The sequence below is a fragment of the Myotis yumanensis genome, unplaced genomic scaffold, assembly GCF_028538775.1.
Source record: "Myotis yumanensis isolate MYYU_CA2020_CCGP unplaced genomic scaffold, mMyoYum1.0.hap1 SCAF_10, whole genome shotgun sequence".
Taxonomy (NCBI): Eukaryota; Metazoa; Chordata; class Mammalia; order Chiroptera; family Vespertilionidae; genus Myotis; species Myotis yumanensis.
In genome coordinates this window covers 20,416,233-20,435,526 of record NW_027223761.1, presented here as the reverse complement: position 1 = coordinate 20,435,526, position 19,294 = coordinate 20,416,233, and the positions used below count along the sequence as shown (strand labels likewise).

The window sequence follows — 19,294 nt, the reverse complement described above, 5'->3', positions numbered from 1 at the left end:
ATGTAAGGGGATATGAAGGAAAGGGGAGATGGATCTGGCTTCCAGAACCCAGAGTGTAGGAATGTTCCTTCTAAGTGAGAGATTCCAAATTCAGTCAACAGCCATCTTGGAGGATAGCTGTTCACTAGTAGTATGTGTGCCAGCTAGGTACCATCACACTGATTTACCCCATTTCCTCCTAGAGCCACTACACTCAATGAGTGGGCCAAACTCTTTGGGGGGAGCACCTCAACTCTGAAACTCAAATACAATTACATTGCACTCTTTGAGAGTTGAAACATTTTCAAAAATTAGAACTTCGGATCCATCTCACTCAGCACATGTTTAAAAAATATTTATACCCCATTCCACAGCCTAAGCTCACCACATGGTGGCGCCCAATCACTAAGTATTTTGCAGGCAAATTGAGACAACTGGTTTCACAATCAATATAAAGTCATTTATTTTTAAATAGCAATAAAATAATCATGTGTACTTTTTAAAAAATACAAACAACAACAAAAACCTTCACTTATATTGTATTCCAAACTATAAGCCCCAGACCTCAATCTCAGGAGAGCAAAAGCCTGTGATTAGAGCTTGTCTGGCCTTGCTGTTAGAGCCAGTCCACTTCAACTTCATAGCCATGGGCAAGAGGCATCCCCTTGGCTCTGTCTGAGTGCTGGACGATGACTGGAAGTAGCTTTTACAAAGGAAGCCAATGGGCAGTGCCTGGATGAGGGTGCTCGCCCTGCCCTAGAAAGCCTTAAAATCAATGCTGAAGTATAAATCAGACAGACTGGCAGAGACCAGCAGGGAATCTAAGAGGCTCAAAACTGGGCCAGCACAGTCATGACACTTGAAAATTTCCCAGCTATTGCTTCCTCACTGATGAGATTATGGGAGACAAAGCACCTGTCAAGCTTATTAACCTGATAGAAGGAAGAGCTACCCAGTAGTTCCTGGTGTCCCCGAACAGACTGGGCCCTGGAGACAGGACATTCCAGAGGTCACACAAATGATATCAAATTGCTCTGGGGCAAGCCTAGCCTAGGCAGCAGATAGTGAAAGGTTTCAAAACTTCCCACATATCTGCTAACCAGAAAAAACTTAATGGAGATCAACTTAGTCCTCACCCCAAAGACCTACGATTCTCCCAGTCATCATCCAGAACCAGCAGGCTTCTCCATGACATGGAAAGATCCTACTTCTACTATGACTCATTTGCAGGTAAGCAATGTCTCTTACCTAATTTTTGGCCTAGCTCGAGGTTGTTGTGTTTTGTTTATTTTTGGTGTGGTGTGTGTGTGTGTATCTGTGTGTTGTTTGTTTTTTGAGGTTATATTCTCCACTTCTAGCTTCCTACTTCATGAGAGACACATGAAGAGATATATACATCAGCCAATTATAAAAATTTACCTGGAACACATGAAATGAGTGACGGAGTGCTGGCACCAGTCTGAAACATTTCCAGAGCCAAAGACTCAAGCACCTTGTTCCTGGCTCAATGTTAAATGCCAAACATTTTTTTAAGTAAAAAATATTTGGCTTCAAGGCAGTGGCTTCACAAAGCATCACCCTTAACAGTGGGCAACCAGTTTCCAAGACAGCCATGAAAACAAATATCCCATCTCCTCAGCCTACGTAAATGGTAACCTCAGATGACTGCATCACACTGGCGCCACCTACAGTAAACATGAGAGAATACAACACAGACAAATACCGAAGTTGGCCACTAACCTAAATATACTAAGAGCTTCATTTAAGGCTGAATTTCAAGCAAGTCAGCTCTCAGACCAAAATGACATCTGCCAATCCCTCATATTTTCAGGACACAGGGACAACGAACTGTCAGGACTGGGAACCTGCCAGGTAGAAGACTCAAGTCCAAACCTTACTATTGGAAAGAATCCCTTTGCTTTGTTAAAGAAACCCTCCTAGGAAAGATACAATGCAATTTCTGGGAGAAGAATGACAGTCCATGAGGTAGAAATACAGCACCTTGGGAAGATTTTGAATAATTGGCTTTCCAAGGTGCAAGGCAAAAATTTGACACAGTAGAGGGAAAAAAGAGAAGCCAGGCTGGTTCAGACACTGCAGGTTTTGAGGAAAACTCAGGGTTGCATCAGGTAGATTAGACTCCTCCAGGGCTAGATGGTTTGCTGCGTCAGGTCCAAGGATGGTTACAGGAAACAAAGAAATGGGTCCCATCCTCTTTCGGGAAGGCCATTCAAACTCCATTCCCATCTGAAGACAAGGTGGCCACACCAGGCTGGAGTAGAATCGGGCTCTAAGGGAGGCAGGGGAAGGAGGAGCTGATCAGTGCACAGGATGATGTTGAAGGGCAACATTAAGAATCAGCCACAAACCTAGAAGGTGGAGAGGAAAGATCAGAAATACCTGAAAAGGGCAGAATAATGGGAAAGTCAATGCTAAACCTGAGAAATCCAATAGACACACCAACACAGGACCTGAAATGAAAAATCCCACTGTATAAGAAACAAAGCCCTATGATGAGAGGGAAAGTTTTTTAAATCTCTAGTCCCTTGTCTAATTCTTCACACAGGCTGTCACATACCCAGGACTTGTCAGTGGGGAGGCACAATCACATGTTGGAAACACCTATTCTACTGTGGAGCCAACATCAGTGCCTTTCAAACACATGCTTCAGAAGCTTTCTGGGACTCCAGTCTTCTTTATGACTCTCCTTACACTCCACTTCTCTCAGAGGGCAGAAAGACACAGTGAAAAGATTATGGAAAAGCTCAGGGCTTATATTATGGCTACTCTGCCTTATGAGCTGTGTGGACCTGGGCAAGTTTCTTAACTTATTGAGCTTCAAATAACTTTCCTGTCTGAAAATTGGGTTGACATTTTTCTCCTAGACAGGAGAGTAGCTGCCACACAACTAGGAATGAGAAATGTAAGTTGTCTTCCTTCTCTCCTGTTCAGAGAACTCTCTCCCTCAGATGGAGGCAGAGGCGAGGCCTAGTACTGCTCAGTCCTGACTTTATTAGGGAATACGGATGGAATACCCTGCAGTAAGCAACTTAGCATATCAACTAAAAACAATATATCAATTAGTCTCATTTAAAAATGATTCATTTACATTCTGAATTCCTGGAATTAGGAATGGTAAGGGGCAATATGAATTTGCAAGACATCTTTCATCCAAGGATATGGAAATATATGCCTTTGCTTAGTTTTAACATCCTTTCCAGTGATACAGTTAAGAGAGCAAAACTTGAACTTTAAAAGCAAACAGAAACAATGGCTAGACTCCAAATTGGGGGGGGGGGGGGGGCAATTAATTACTTAGATGTTGCTCACCTCACTGCTGATTCTCTCTCCAGAGGAAGGCGAATGTTTAGAGCTATAACAATCTGACTTTCAGACCCTTTAGTTACATGGAAGGAGGAGGCAAGAAATATAAAGTGAAGGATTGCCTCTGGATATCAAAATGGTAGTATGTATCAAGTCTTAAAAATACTTCTATTACCTCAGGAACCCAACTTCTATGAATTTATAATATAGGGAAAATAGAAATGAGAAAACTATTACATAAGTTAGTCATAATGTTAGTAATAGCAAAACAATAACAAAACTCCAACATTAGGGAAATGTAACATAATTGAGTATAGTCACAATCTTGTGTTGAAAATCAGATTTACAAGAGATATTAGTGGAATGATGCTTACAATTTTGTAACTGGGTACAAAATGATAGGTAATATAGTCAGAACCATGTAAAACTATATCTGAATGTGTAAACATGCCACAAGGCTTTCAACAATATTAAATGTTAATTCTGTTCACCTTTTCTGCATTTTATAGTTTTTAAACAAATATACTATATTTTGCCCTAGCTGGTTTGGCTCAGTGGATAGAGCATCGGCCTGTGGACTGAAGGGTCCCAGGTTCGATTCTGGTCAAGGGCACATACCTGGCTTGCAAGGCTTGATCCCCAGAAGGGGGCATGCAGGAGGCTGCCAATCAATGATTCTCTCTCATCATTGATGTTTCTATCTCTCTCTCCCTCTCCCTTCCTCTCTGAAATCAATAAAAATATATTTTTTAAAAAATACTATATTTTATTCAGGAAAGTAATATTCAAGAAGTCACTGACTTAAGAGTTTTAAGTTTTAACATTCCCAATAACTAGATCATTCCTATCATGCTACCACTATATACATGAAACCTTGATTCAGGGGTCAGCCTTATTCTTTTTACCAGATTTTAAAAGAAATTAATAGGCTATATTTTAAAGTCACTATCAACTAGGGTTCTCTAGACTTTGTAGACAATGATAAATAGCTACCTTGTTGTACAAAGAGAAACTAAGATGTCAATAAGGACTCCCATAGGTCCACTATTAGCTGTATGTTCAAACTTGGTTGTATTATTTTTCTCTTTAAGCCGAAGTGTCTTTGCCTGTAAAATGTGGATAATAATAGCACCTATCTCATAGGGTGTTGTGAGGAGTCAGTGTTATGTGTATATGGTGTTCAGTACATTGTCTGGCACAGTTCAACATTCAAAAATGTTAACTACTAAATCATTCACGATCCAAACAGTCAGCCACAAACAAACCCCTACAGACACCATTCCCAATTCAAAACTTCATTTACACTAAAAAGAAGATGAAAAAGCAAAGCCCAACATCCATGAAATCCAGTAAGAATTCAGAAGACAAAGCCCAGATCCAGAACACAGACTGAACCCAGCACAGGAGCATGCTTGCTGGGTAAGGGGAGTGGGAATGAAGTGCTCAGAGAGACCAGGAATGGCAGTGAAACATTAACAGGCAAAGAGTAGGGACAACCAGGAGACCCAACCCACCGACTGTAGCCAGAACCCAAGAACAGAATTTTAAAGAGATGACAGAATGTACAGACAACTGAAAGTTTTAGCAAGTCCAAGGACAATCACAAGGCGGAAGAAGTAGGATTTAAAATCCCAGGCTAATTTGTCAAGAGGAAGTCAAAAAAGAGTCCCGAGAACCTTCCATTTACTTACATTTCAGTGCAGCAGCCTCTTGGGCCGCCCTTATTTCAGCCCAACGGAAAGTCCAATAACCAATGCTAAAATGCCCAGCAACACAACTACTACCACAATGATAATTATCAACTTCTGGAGAGGGATAAGAGAAACAAAAACAAGGCATTATTACACACAGCCAAAAGCAATAATAATTCATCTAAAACCCAACCCCTTTCACCTCAACATCGAAAGCATCTTAGCAATTCAAATAAAAAAGCCTACAGCCTATATGAAGACATTCCATTAGGATATTTTATACTTATCAGATTACTTCTTGGCTAGCTATATATTCTAGATGGAAACACAGAGTTTCTATCAGCTCTCAGCTCACAATGCTGTCCTGCCCATGTGGACAGACATAAGAGCAACTATCATGGAGTCGCCACGCAGCAATAGGCCAAGATATAAAGTGATTCATCTTTTATTTTCCAAAGGGGGTGCAACGATATTTTTGACACAGTCCTAATGTCAAACTCTGTCCATCTCCTCCCTAAAGCACACGCCCACCTGACAGCCCCAGTGACTGGACATCCAAAAGCAAGAGTATGGTCCTATTGTGAACCAGCCTGGATTCATCATGTAAAGTAACGCCCCAGCTTCCCAAATCCCTGCGCAAGCAACAGGTGAAGTGAGAAAACAAGGAACTGAAGAACAAAAATATCAGAGCCCAGGAGGAACAGGAAAGAAACGTCTAAAGAGCAAGCAAAAGCCACAGAGCTGGCTACCAGTCAATGGGCAGAGAAGCCAGAAGGCCTCCAGCATCGGGGCACCAGAAGGAAGTGGGTGGGGAGATAGGATGGTGTGGTGGGAAAAGCATGATTAGGATCTGAATCTGAATCCAAGCTCCTATGCTGACTAGGTGGCCTGAAGCCAATTCGCCTCTGACCCTCCTGTCATCTATGAAGTAGAACTAATAGGTGCTCCGTAAGATACGCCATGTTCACAACAATCAGCACAGCACTGATTTCCTGGTAGAGAAAGGGCGGGGGTGGGGGGAATCTTGGGCTGCTTGAGTGGAAGAGAAGGTTTCAGAGGAGTCAAGTATAACATTTGCCCAGGAGCAACACCCAGGCAATCGCTCCACCCTACAGAACTGCCTTCAGTGTGGTTCTGGGGTGCGAGCCTGTGAGCCAGATCCATGAGAGGCACAGCACGGGACGAAGGACAGCTAGTCTCTAGGAGAGGCTGACACAGGTGTTTGAATGAGGCCAGGACAAAGAGAAAAGGCACAGGTTCAAGGACACAGATGGGGATAACTGGAGAGAGGAGAGGCAAGTAGGACCAGCTGGGACTAAGGCGCTCACCCTCCGAGCTTCACTCTGATACTTGACAGCTTTTTTGGTATCGGTAACGGCTCGCTCCACGAAACCCACTGACTGGTCCATGTTGTTCTCGATACGGTCAATCATGGCTCCCTTTCCCGGGATGCAAGAGGTGGTGGCAGCAGAAGAAGAGACAGAGAGAGGGAAGAAAGAGCGAGAGATAGCACACAACATGGACTCTTCCCTGAAGGCGGCGGGAGTCTCACCTTCCGGGCCTGCCCCTGGTATTTCACGGCTTTTTTAGTTTCATCCCGTGCCTTCTCCACGTGATCCACTGTGTGCATGACATTCAACTCTATGTTATCTAACATCTCGCCCTGCAAAGAACAGACACTAGTCACACTTAATAACTGTCCCCCTCCCCCAGACAGTCCTATCCCCACATCATTATCTTCAATGCCAAGGGGAGCATCCAGAAAACCTGATGTGTGGCCTTCAGAGGGCACATACCCACCTTTTCCCCTGATTTACCTATTACCAGGGTCCTGGCCTCTTCCTGGTCATTCAGACCTGAATCAAGTTCATTTGGCTTCAACTAAGTTTGTTCAATACCACTGAATGGTGCCTGGCACACAGTAGGTACTCCATAAATATCCGAGGGTGGGAACATGTACTTTCTCAGAGATATTCCCAGGCCCCTTAAGTGACACACTGGGTTCACCCAAGCTATGTGGCTAAGAGACAGTGATCTCTTAAGAAGATTCCCAACCTATTTCCCAGCTATTACTTCCTGACAAGAAGTGCTCTCATTACAATTAATTTCTGGGCACCTTAGGATGGGAATTCCCCTCACCTACCTACATCTTCCCTCAACTCGACCCATCGTTTTACAACAGTCTGTCAACAGGGAAAGGCACTTACCACCACTTGGATCTCAAACCAGCTCCTCGGCAAGGCAGTGTGGGGAGAAAAAGGAAAAGTGGGGATGGAAGGACTAGCAACATGGTCTCAAAGGCCAGACTGGGAGGAGGAATGGCACTGAGCCCTGAGCAGGGAACTGATGTCAACTGCCAGCCAGGCAGTGCTCGGGCTACAGTTCAGTTCTGCAGTCCTTCAAAGGAAGCAGCTCTCAGTCCTGTCCAGCTGGCCGAGCAGCTGCAGGTTCAGTGATATCGGCACGACACCACAACACCGGGCTGTGTCTGACTATGTGAAACTAACACTGCACGCAGGAGACAGAGACTCGCATCCCTGAGAAGTGTGCCCAGGGACAGAACAAGCTGTCCAGCTAAGCACCATTTGTGTTTCAAGTTTTTATGTAAATGCTGTGCTATTCCTTCATTCACTTTATCATCTACTCTTGTTTCTGAGCCAAAAGTGGCAACATTTTTGGAAGAACAAATATAGAATAAAAAACAAAAATGGAAAATAATAAAAACTTCTATTAAATCTAACTTTTCACCAGTGAAACAGTTTATATCAGGAGACTGTTTTAAGGCATCATCATTAAGAACCCATTATCTCTAACTTTAAAAAGGAAATAAAAATAGAACCTGAGTCCAGAGGAAACTGGGCACTTGAAAGATACTTGTAACCCCATATTAACTAGAAATGACTGTGAGGCCAAAGTACTAAAAAGAACGAGAAGCCATGTGTCAGGGTCCAAGTGTGCATTCCTTTCCCTGGGATACTGGCTCCCTCACCTGGGTCCTCATATTCTCTTCCTCACCATTTTCAGAAGTGCCTGAGCTTCCCTGTTCTCCCTCCCACACTGATACCCGTGGCCAGTTACCTGATTCTCCACCAGCATGGCAATGTCCATAAACATGTCATGGAGCTCCTTGATGCTGCTCTCCAGCCTCACGATGTCTTTGTGCCGTCCCTCGATCTCACTGAGGGCTTGCTTGGAAATCTGAGAGTCAATGATCTACAAGAGGCCGCACAATGACAGGCCATCAGCCACCATCCTCTGCTGCAGCCTTCACATCCCCTCCTGCCCAGCTCCTCACATCCCCTGCCTCCCTGCACCTGCAGCCCACCCTTCCCTGGCTACCCGAATGGAGCTCCCCAGTGGCCTCCCTCCTCTGTGGAGGGGCATACCCCCAGCTCCCGAGTCACTCACCCCAGAAGTGAAGATGGCAGGGTTTCCACTCTCCAACATCTCCTCCAGCTCCTCATCTGTGGTCTTCTTGCCGGCTTTATAACAGAAGCAGAGCATCGAATATAAGGTCAAAACACACCATTTCAAAAGTTCCCTGAAGATTAGGAATATGGTAACTCCACTATAAAGACCATGGCCTTTACAACACTCTCCCAACATTCTCCTGACTCATCTGTCCTCGATTTCTCCCTTAATCTGATTCATTGTTAACATAATCAGCAATTATCTTCCTGAAACATATACCTGATCACATTCTTCCCAGCTCAGAACATTGACTGGTCCCATCACTACACCTCAGAGACCAAGGCCCTCAGGACAAGGAGTCAGTTCCTGGGTGAACCCTTCCTGCATCCCCATTAACCTCTCACTGTTATTCCCAAATGCACACTTTCCCCAGACCCTGGACAACCTGCCACTCCTAAATACACTTGTGTTTCTTTCACAACATCCTTGTTCCTACAGTTCTTCCACTTACAGGGCGCTCCCAGCCCCACCGCCCCACAGGGCCCTGAGTTCCACGTTACCAAATTCCTAAAGAGCACAGCTTCATTAATGTCCTCGTTCCTCACAGCAGCTAGCATCACACCTTTTATTTCATAAATGGTTTTTGCTATCAAAAAGACAGCAAAAAACATCTTGAGTCCCCAGGAGAGCCATTGTTTAGCAAGTGTCTCCTCTCTATGTATAGGAAACGCTGGTCTCCATAAAGACAAAATTGCTTGGGCCTGATAAACACTGAGCCACCTTCAGCCTAAGAACCAGCATCCAGGGAGTGTCCTGGGCTTGGGCACAGAATATGAGATGAAAGCCCAAGCATGGTTGCTGCTCCTTCTCCCCATATCTCACAACTGGGGCAGACAACCATGTGGCAGGAAAGCGTGAAGAAGCACAATGAAATTTCAGACACGCACTGATTTCGAGCTGCCGCTGGATTCGCCCTTTGCTGCGTTCACGAAAGTCCACTTGAGCCTCATTGTATTTGGTCATCACCTCCACAAACTTCCGGGAGAGGACAGAGTGCTGTGGGAAGAATGTCAAATGCAGTAGGTGAGGGAGGGGGGAGGTCCCTAACTGCTGTAGAACTCCCACCCCCAACACCACCCCACATAGCTTCATCTCCAGCAGCACTGGTCTTGGAACAAAAAGACTAATATATCAGACTCAACTTTTTGGTGTTCTAACTTTACACCAATGGGAGATCCACTGATCTTTCCAAAGCCTGTCTTCAACAGGTTTACCTGCCCTGCTGACCTCATGTGGTACTTGTGAGGCCAGACGAGATACTCTGTGAATCTCAAAGCCCTGTACCCACATGGACAAGGAGCATTTTTCTGGCACAACTCTCGGCCTGCTTTCTAAAGCTGTCAGATTCCCTTTCTACATCCCATACCTGCCAAAGTCCTGAATTCTTACTCAAACTCTTCTCCCCAACTCTTTTTGCTTCTAAATAAAAAAGTGAATGCATTCACTCAATAGCCATTAAGCACCACTGGTTTGAAAAATCACCAATATTTATACTTTTTCAAACCTATAACCACTGTGAAAATTCAGAAACAAAATCACTGCAAAAACCCACCTAGCCAACTTTCCTCTTGCCTCTTCCCCCCTCTGAGCCAACTTTCAAACTAAAAGACTTCAACCTGAAGCAAATACATACAGGTGACTCGATCATAATCAGAGTCCCTAGAAAGCAATGGGCTGCCTCTTTTCATGTTTGTCCTTCATCCCTACCTCACCCCCATCGCCACCAACACACACACCCACACACACCATATACACCAACAAACACAGATACACACACCTGCAGACCCACAGACACACAGAGAGACACACACACCCTGAGCCTGTCTGTCCATGTGGGCACTCGTACTCACCCAAGGCCCAGCCTCCTCTGGCTACCCCCAATTCTTCCTGAGGTCTTAATAATGCTAAGAACATATGCAATAGATTATGCAGTCTTACACTGCCCTCCATAACAGGTTCCTTATGCCACCTGAACATCATGCTAGTTCTTCAAGGAAAAGGATCATTATCTTTGATGTCCACCAAAGAGCCTAACTCCAAACTGGACAACTAATGACAAACAATCTTTAGAGAGAAGACTTCAGTTTCCTCCCCTGTAAAACAAGGAGGCATACAAAATCCTAAACTATGTTTTTGGGAGCTCTAAGAAGTTCTTCAGGGACCTCCTTGGAGGAGAGTATCAGAGTGGCCAGGAGGGCTGGACTTCAGCCCTGTTCTCTACTTTAACCTGGACAGCTCCTCCTTTCCAGTTCCCAGTTGAGTTCCAAATAAGAATTGTACTTAAAAACAAAACAAAACAAAACAAAAAAACCCTGAGCTAAGAAAAAAATAAAGAGATTAAACTAGATGATAGTTAAACCAGAGAAAGTCCTACCTGGGATTTTCGAATACGAAGGTCTGCAGACGAGCGGACCTCGTCTTCTTCAATGTGCCTCTCCATGCCTGGAGCAAAGAGATAGATTATTCCAGCAACACACCTGCTGCTCTCCTCTGAGAAACACACTGGTCAATACAAATCTCCTTGCTCATTCTCACACACCCAGCCCATGGAGATGGAGCAACAGGCAGGTACAATCTCTGAAAGTCAGCTCACATACTTGCATTCCACACCCTTTGCTATTACCAGGTATTCTTTGGGTATATCTTAGCACAGCATGAGCCTTAGTCACCAAGAAACTCAGTCTCAAACCCTTGTCCTGCCACTTACTAGCTGTGTGACTTTGGGAAAGCCATTTCACCTTTCCCAGTATTCCCTCACCTATAAAATGGAACACATATAGCACCTCCCTCACAATCCTGATGTGAAGATTAAATGGGACTGCGCACAGAGTGCTTGGCTCGTGGCAGACACACCATCATTGCTATTATTGGAAGTTGCTACTATGACCACAACCTCTATCCCCATGAAAACATGTACAGTGATTTGTTTTGAGTGAAAAAGAAATAACTTGGGCTGAACAACGCTGATTTCACTCTCTGACCAATAACATAGATTCACCAAAAACACTGGACAGAGATGCAGACCACAGCCATTGAACTGAGAGACTTTCTAGGCCCCCAGAGGAATTAAATCTATGACATTGCTCACTGAACAATGCTCTAAACTGGGGTGGGGCTAAGGTAATGGCCAGTGATATACACCCCCAAGAAATGTCAGTAGACTAAATAATATATTGTGCATCTATATATCTCTACCATTACTATTCAAATGTACATAGGTGCTGGGGAAACAGAGAAAGGCAGAGCTCCTTAGTGAAAGCTGCCAAGTCACACAACTACTCAGTAGCTGAGAGCACACGTCAATGCCCATCTCTTAACTTCAATTCTGCACTCTTTCAAACACAGTCATGATCAAGAACAGGCAAATTTCTGGGGAGAGTGCCCAAACCACAGGCAAAGATAGAACAAGTGGCTTTGCTTCCACCAGGATGAGTTTTGGTCCAGGAGATTTGGACCCTGTGGATGTGACACAGATAGTGGTGGGGGCTGGCTTGTTCCCTTTACTCCCTTCTTACTCTTCAGTTTGTTCCGGACGTTGTTGGCCCTTTTCTTAATTTCAGTCGTGAGCTGCTCTAGGTCATCCTTGGTTTCTGGGTAAACAAAGGCAGGTATGATCAGTTAGAAAAGACTAATTATTAATGCCCAGAGCAATATTTATTCTAGTGTGCTCTCCATCATTAGAATCACAGAAAGCTTACTTTTAAAGGCATTTTCCAGGCATTCCATCCCAGACCTACAGAATAAAAACCCCCAGGGTTGGATCTCCACCATCTGTCTTTTTAACAAGCCTTCCCAAGTAATTCTCCAGCACACAAATTTTGAGAACCTTGTTTTTAGAGGAAATAATCCAGTTTACCATAAGGGCTTCCATTTGGAAGGGAGAATAGGGTTTTTATGAGACTTCTGAGGAGAAAAGAATTCCATGTTCATCAACTTAGAATCAAGCATATATTTATGACACACAATGCTGTCCTAGGAGGTATGGAGCAAAATGAGTATTAGCTATGACCACCCTACAGCACCTACTACAAGCATGGAACTGAGATAGAAACTAAGTTTTCAGAGAAAAGATATAGAGCCTGCCTTCAAGCTGTTCAGGGTCTAGTGGGGAACAAGAGACAAAAGGGACACCGTTGATTGCAGTTCTAATATGCAGTGTGGATTAAGGTGTGAGTTCTGGTCAAGGCATGCATGGGATGGCATGGGATGGGATGGTTAGGAAGAGCCCACTAGCACAGCTGGAGGGACCTGGAAAGGCTTTTAAAGACAGATGATAATAGGACTGAATCTCAAAGAAGGACTAAGAGTTAACCAGGTTGGAAAAGAGACTAAGACTGAAGTCTCAGGGAGGAAAAACAATATGTGAAAGACCTTTGGGGGCAAGAAGCATTTGGGGAACAAAGTTTGGTCTGGCTACAGTGTGGGTAACATGGGAAAGGATGGCAAAAATGTGGCCAAGACCATGCCATAGGCTCTACTAACATGTTTCAACTTTAATCTTTAGGTAATAGAGAGTCACTGAAAAAGTTGAACAGTAACAAACTTGTTCCTTGTTCTTATGGAATCTAAAATATAACCCTAAACTCTACTCTAAAAATTTGAAATAATTAGGGGGGAAATTTTGTCCATGCTGGTAACAAACAGGAGATTAGTGATGGGAGGAACTGATGTGGACTTGAACCATTTTGTAAAGCCTCATGAAAAAATAAATAATGGACTTGATCTGGTAAGACTTAGGAGATAGCACAAGCAAAGGGGCAGAGGTGGGGCTGAGATGAGGTTCATTAGAAGCAGGAAGAGTCACTGTCAGTCATGAGCAACCAGTTGGGAAGTAGAGGAGTTTCACTGCATGGATTACGTGGGACCATGAAGAGAAGAGCTGACTATGGTTGAGCAGGATGAGCCCAGATAGGGTAAAGGAGGATGGGAGATGATATGATGTGTACACTGGTGGAATATAATGCATATGTACGCTGCCCTGCTGTTCACAGAGGGAAGGAAAAACAAGATTGGCTCAGCCCCTATGCCAAGGGTCATCACTGAGTGACTCATCTCTGGGTAAACACTCACTTGGTTCTGGTATTGGTGCAGACAGAATGATACTGTAGAGTTTCTTAGCCCCCTCTACATGCTCAGAGATCTTGTCAATGTTGAGCCGAGTTTCCTCGATCTATAATCAGAAAGACAACAGCCTTGGTCATCATAGAGGAAGACTATATCCATGACTGAGATGAAAGCTGAGCAGAGCTCCTAGTGAAAGCTGCCCACCTTCTGGGTTTGTGGAAGATATGACTGAAATGTCTTCTGCTACTCAGTGAGTAAACTAATTTCAGCGGAGCAATCATTGGAAATTCACACTCATCTGCCCACCTTGGAGGGGAGGATTCAGGCCAGAGTGCAGAAGAGCCAGGAAAACCCATGAAGAGGAATCAGAGAGAAGGGTCAACACACCTGATAAGGCAGATCCTTTAGCCCCCTGCACCCCAACCCCAAAGGTGAGAAAAGAGAGAGAATGGGAGAGGGAAAAGGAGAAAGAGGAAAGAAAAAAAAGTGAAAGGGAGAGAACCAACCTAGAGAGTAAAAAACAAAGAGAGAAGAATGAGAGGAATAGTGAGACAGAAACAGAGAAAGAGAGAGACTAAGTGTGACCACCTCAAGAGGCAGCTCAAGCTTTTCTCCAACATATTACGTTATATTGTACTAGCGGCCCGGTGCACGAAATTTGTGCACTTGGGGGGGGGGGGTCCCTCAGCCTAGCCTGCACCCTCTCGTAGTCCAGGAGCCCTCGGGGGATGTCCGACTGCTGGCTTAGGCCCCCTCCCCGCCCCCATGGGGAGCGGGCCTAAGTCGGAAGTCGGACATCCTTAGCAACTGCTGTGGAGGCTGGAGAGGCTCCCACCACTGCCATAGTGCTTGCCAGCCATGAGCCTGGCTTCTGGCTGAGCGGTGCTGCACTGACCACCAGGGGGCAGTTCCTGAGTTTAGCGTCTGCCCCCTGGTGGTCAGTGCACGTCATAGCGACTGGTCATTCTGCAGTTGGGTCGATTTGCATATTACCCTTTTATTATACAGGATAGCTGATTCCCTCATACGATTACGACCCTGAAGCTCCAGCCATGACTGCTTCCTAAGGTTCCTGATTGTACAGGTATGTGTCATAAAGTATTTCCAGCAGCACTTCATTCCCAGAGAGAACCCCAACATAGGACACTGCCTCAGAGCATTAACAGCATCCTCAGCCCCTCTTCAAAGGCATGAGCCACTCCTGCCCCCTGGTTCCCTGACCCCAGATGTGGTGAAAGCCTCTGAGACCTGAAAACCCACCTCGTCTACCTGCCTCACTCCCAAAATGAGGGGCATTTCAAAGAGGCAACAAATAAAAAAAAAAATTATGTAAAATGCCATACAGGCGAATCTGAACATCTGAGATGCAAAAGAAATACATCTCACCCAGTGGGGTGGCTCAGTGGTAGGGCATCGCCAGATTGTGGGCTCAATCCCCAGTAGGGAGTGAGCAGGAGGCAGCCAATCAATGATTCTCTCTCACCATTGATGTTTCTATCTCTCTCTCCCCGCCTCTCCCTTCCTCCCTGAAATCAATAAAATATATTTTTAAAAAAGAAACACATCTCAATTTGCACTTTTCAGAACCCCTTTCTTCCATAAATAATTATACCAGATCATACCTCTCCAAATTGCATAGAACATCGGAGAAATAAAACTTGAGTTCTCAAACCCTCAAATTAGTATTTTTGCTACTGGACCAGGGGTCTTCCCCTCTATAAATATTGGCCTTGGTGGACCACAGTTTGAGAGCTGAAAGACGTAAAATAAAATTTCAATGTAATATCTTCAGAGTATATATACAAGTGGAAGTAGCCATCCAAACATTTATCGGATGGCAAAACAATCCACTGTACTACATTAGTACCTTTATTCAAATGAGGAACCTAAATGTTGGTGCTCTCCAGACTCCAACTAGGATGCTTTTCCATTAGATCTATGACCTGAAGGTTGGCTTTTCCAAACTGTTTCACTTTTAGCAGAATCCAAGTCTCTGTGACTATAAAAATGGCATATATCATCACCTGTGAAATCCGGCAGCCTCACAAGTGTAACAACCTCAGAATCAGGCCCTCGGGTGACCCAGAAATTGTTGCCTTTTCCTTCCCTTCCCCTTTATCTCTCACATCAGACACTGGCTCCTCTTAACAACTCATTAAATGTCATTGCATCACACCAAATTCCCATTTCCATCACATGACTGTCTTGCCAAAGCAATTGCATTACATAAACAGGACTGAGAAATAAAGGCTTTCTAGAATAAAATGCACTAACCATTGATAAATGAGCTTGACATATTTTCACTAGTCAGAGGCCTTAGATTTTTGCATGTTCAATGGATTGGGTGTTTTAGAAAATATATTCTGCAATTTTATTTCACAAACTGAAGAGCATTATGACCCAAAGTTTGGTCAATGGTATAAAAAACGTGACAGGGAGCTGCTAGGATGAGACGGCTGGGCCTCAAGCTCAGAGTCGCTACAGACATTTGGAGACTGGATAGGAAATGGCTTGCCCAGCCCTGCGGACGGGAGAATAGGGCCGTGTGCTCCATCCTCAACCCAGGAATCAGGAACCTAGTAGGAAATCTACAAGTGAGGAACCTAATGCTCAAGGCTATTAGTGTGTTTGTTTGGGGTTGTTTGGGGTTGATATTACCCAGCACAATAATATGTTTAAAGACTAAAACCGCTTTAACATGTACCTGTAGCAGAAATAAGGGCCTTCACAGGATGTCTGTGAAGTCACCGTCACTTTCTCCCTTTTATGCATGAGAACACTGTGGCTCAAAGAAGTAGAGAAACTCACTGAAGGCCATACTGCAGAAAGGTGAAACCAAGGTTTGAATGTTGGCATCTGTTAAACCCTGTCTCCTGAACCAGGTAAAGGTGCAAGAACCACCTATGGGAGGCTCCTCTGCCTCCTCTCCCAGGTCCATGCTATCATCCAGTGAGTACATGTTCGACTCACTGTTGTGTGAGAGGGACTTAGTGACCTCTCACTGAGATCATCTGCCGCATTTCTTTGTTCTCTAACCAATGCTCCCTATGGAGAGCTTTTTACACAAGGGTGCTCATGAAACACTGCTGATCTAGGGAACCAATCAGGTTTTTCTCATCACCATGCTAAATTTGTAGCTAACATATCTTCAATGCCTGCTTATTGTATGTTACTTTTTAAAATGTATTTTTCAGTGATTTTTCAGCAATGTGGAAAACAAGTTAGAATCAAATTGAACAAGTTCAAGGTTCGGCTCTATCTCTTAGCAGTTTTGTGACCTTGAACAAACCACTTACTACCACCCCCTGTCCCAGTTCTCTTACTGGTGAAATGAGGATTAGTTTCCACTTCCTAGAGGTTTTGTGGGGTTTAAATGAGATAATACAAGTCAAACACTTAACACAAAGCATATGCTCAATAAACATAAATGATAGTGATGATAATACAATCATAACCAACAATTACCGCACATTTATTATATGCCAGGTCCCATGCTGTGCCTACACAAGGACGCCTCATTTAATCCTCATGGCAATCCTAACAGTAACAAAATGCTGGGTGATGTTGTCAGGAGCCACCCAAGGAAATCAAGTAAGGACAGCAAGTCAACCACTCCTCAAGTTGGGTGTCTACCTCATGGAATTATAATTAGCACAGTATACTAATCACCATCATCTAACTGAAAGGAGGGGGTTATCTTCAACTCATGGATGGCCTCTTCCCTCTGGAGCTAATTAGCCAATGAAATTTAATTAGACAATGGAAAGCAGAGAAAGTACCACTTTGGAGAGCGAGGGGAGAAGGCTTTGTCCATTCTACTTACAATGTCTCTGCTTCCCCTAAGTTCCCATGTACCTGTACCTGCAGTTAGGCATTAATTCCTGCATATTTATTTATTTAAAATGTATTATGTGCCACCCCTCTAACGTGACAAAAGTAATGGAGTTGAAGGGTCACATAATAACTCTTCCTTTTCACAATTCATTAATTTCCCCAAAAATGGTATAATCCAAAACAGTTCACATATAAGGAGTTCTCAGTCAAATCCTCTTTTATTTACTTTTTTTTTTACTGAAACAAAGGTGATTTTTTTATTAGAAAGAAAAAAAAGCCTTATTTTAATACATCAATGTTTGTGAGAATGTACATCAAATTGATCTTTAAAAAAAAAAAAACATCACAATGACAGAAAATTTCATATATTACACGTTCGAGAAGCCTGCAACCAGGCCACTTGGAAATAAACGTACAGCTCCCACCACCACCACACACAAATATGTACATGTTGTATAAGCAAAGGTTTAGAAAACACATTGGGAGAGAAGGGTGGACACAGCCATATGTGTATATGTGAGCATGGCTTCTTGGCTTTGGAAAACAAAAAACATTGATGAGAAGGAACAGAGAGAGATCTCAGTCAGCCAAGCATCAGAAGTCAAATCCCTCAGGGGTTTTATCAAGATTGGGACTAGTGTTTCAACTCCCTCTTATGAATGAAAAGAAATGAACGATCTCAGAGTTATACTGAACAGTGAACACTAGTATTCTCAGACAATAATCTTAAATCATTCAGTGTATGTGGGCTTTTGCATCATCAAAATTTAGTAAGGAAAACAAAAACATATCTAGTTATTTTAATTGAAGTAATGGAATGCAGGGTATTCTTTACACAGAGATGGAAGGGCCAAAAAGAGGATCGTAAGACACTGAAAATTAACTACAGCAGGTTGAATGGACAAACACGGGAGACAGACCACAGTGAAGTTGACCAGCAGAACGGGCTAGAGGCAAGGTCTGTTGAGTGAAAGCTGAGGCATGGGAGAGACATGTCTGGGGAGGAATACCATGGCCTCTTCCCTCCTCTTGAGTCTTCCGCCAGTGCCAGTGCCTCCCCTAGGTCAAACACACCAAAGCCAGTTGGCAAGGGAACCTGGGAAATGAGTTCCCTGCAATGCAGAGCAGAGTACAGGAAGGGCGGGGAACGAGCCTGAGAGCAAGTAGGCAAATAACTGACAAGGGCTTCCTGCCTGCCTATTGGGGAGCCCAGAAATGCAGAACCTACCAGCTCCCCTGGTCATTCAAACAGTCTACATACAGAAAGAATCAAGGAGTATTTAACCTGCTATATTTTACTTAATGCCTGGATTTCAAAGTTACATTCACTTTGAGGTTCTTAATGTTAACAAAACTCAAGCCCACCTAGCAACTCCCTAAGCTTTTAAGACTGCTCACCCCACCTTCACCCCCCCCCCCCCAAGTTCTCTAACCAGGCACGCTCCACTCTCCAAAGTCCCATGGCACTCTGCCCACACTCCACCCACTCTCACTTCTCCCAGTCCTGACTCAGATCTGCTCAAGGACTGGGACTGTCTTGTTCCTCTTAGAAAACTTGACATCCATCATTGTGCCAAGCATGTGGTGTCACTTCATAGAAGTTTGTTCAGTGAATAAATAAACGGGCATAAGTAACTGCAGGAGACAAGCATACACCACTGCAGAACTGTCTCATCAACTTTTTAAAAGCACAGCCAGAAAAGAAAACTTTCTAATAGCATTTTCCAAAATGTATTCATTCACCCTTGTTAAAAGACGTTACACATCAAAGAGGTTTCTGTGAAAAAGTAGGCAAGCAAAGCAGGTCTCTTTATTACAGGACCTCTTGGAGCCTTTAATAAGTTAACGTGCATTTTACCTCTCCATGGTAGGAAGGAATAGGAAGCATTTCTCAGACATATTTGATCCCAGAAGTCTTTTTGCATCTCACA

General features: G+C 43.9%; 1 protein-coding gene across 6 annotated transcripts in view; it reads right to left on the bottom strand.

Moving 5' to 3' along the window:
• Positions 1 to 19,294, bottom strand: part of STX3 (syntaxin 3) — a 46,044-nt gene that overhangs the window by 4,246 nt on the left and 22,504 nt on the right. For 2 of the 6 annotated variants that reach the window (XM_070428081.1, XM_070428083.1), the window contains exons 3-9: positions 13,536 to 13,635; positions 11,981 to 12,055; positions 10,840 to 10,907; positions 9,353 to 9,461; positions 8,403 to 8,476; positions 8,073 to 8,207; positions 6,323 to 6,433 (exon numbers count right to left, since the gene is read on the bottom strand). In XM_070428081.1, coding sequence (XP_070284182.1) covers positions 6,323 to 6,433; positions 8,073 to 8,207; positions 8,403 to 8,476; positions 9,353 to 9,461; positions 10,840 to 10,907; positions 11,981 to 12,055; positions 13,536 to 13,635 — 672 coding nt within the window. The other 4 variants (XM_070428079.1, XM_070428080.1, XM_070428082.1 and 1 more) reach the window with 3 other exon arrangements.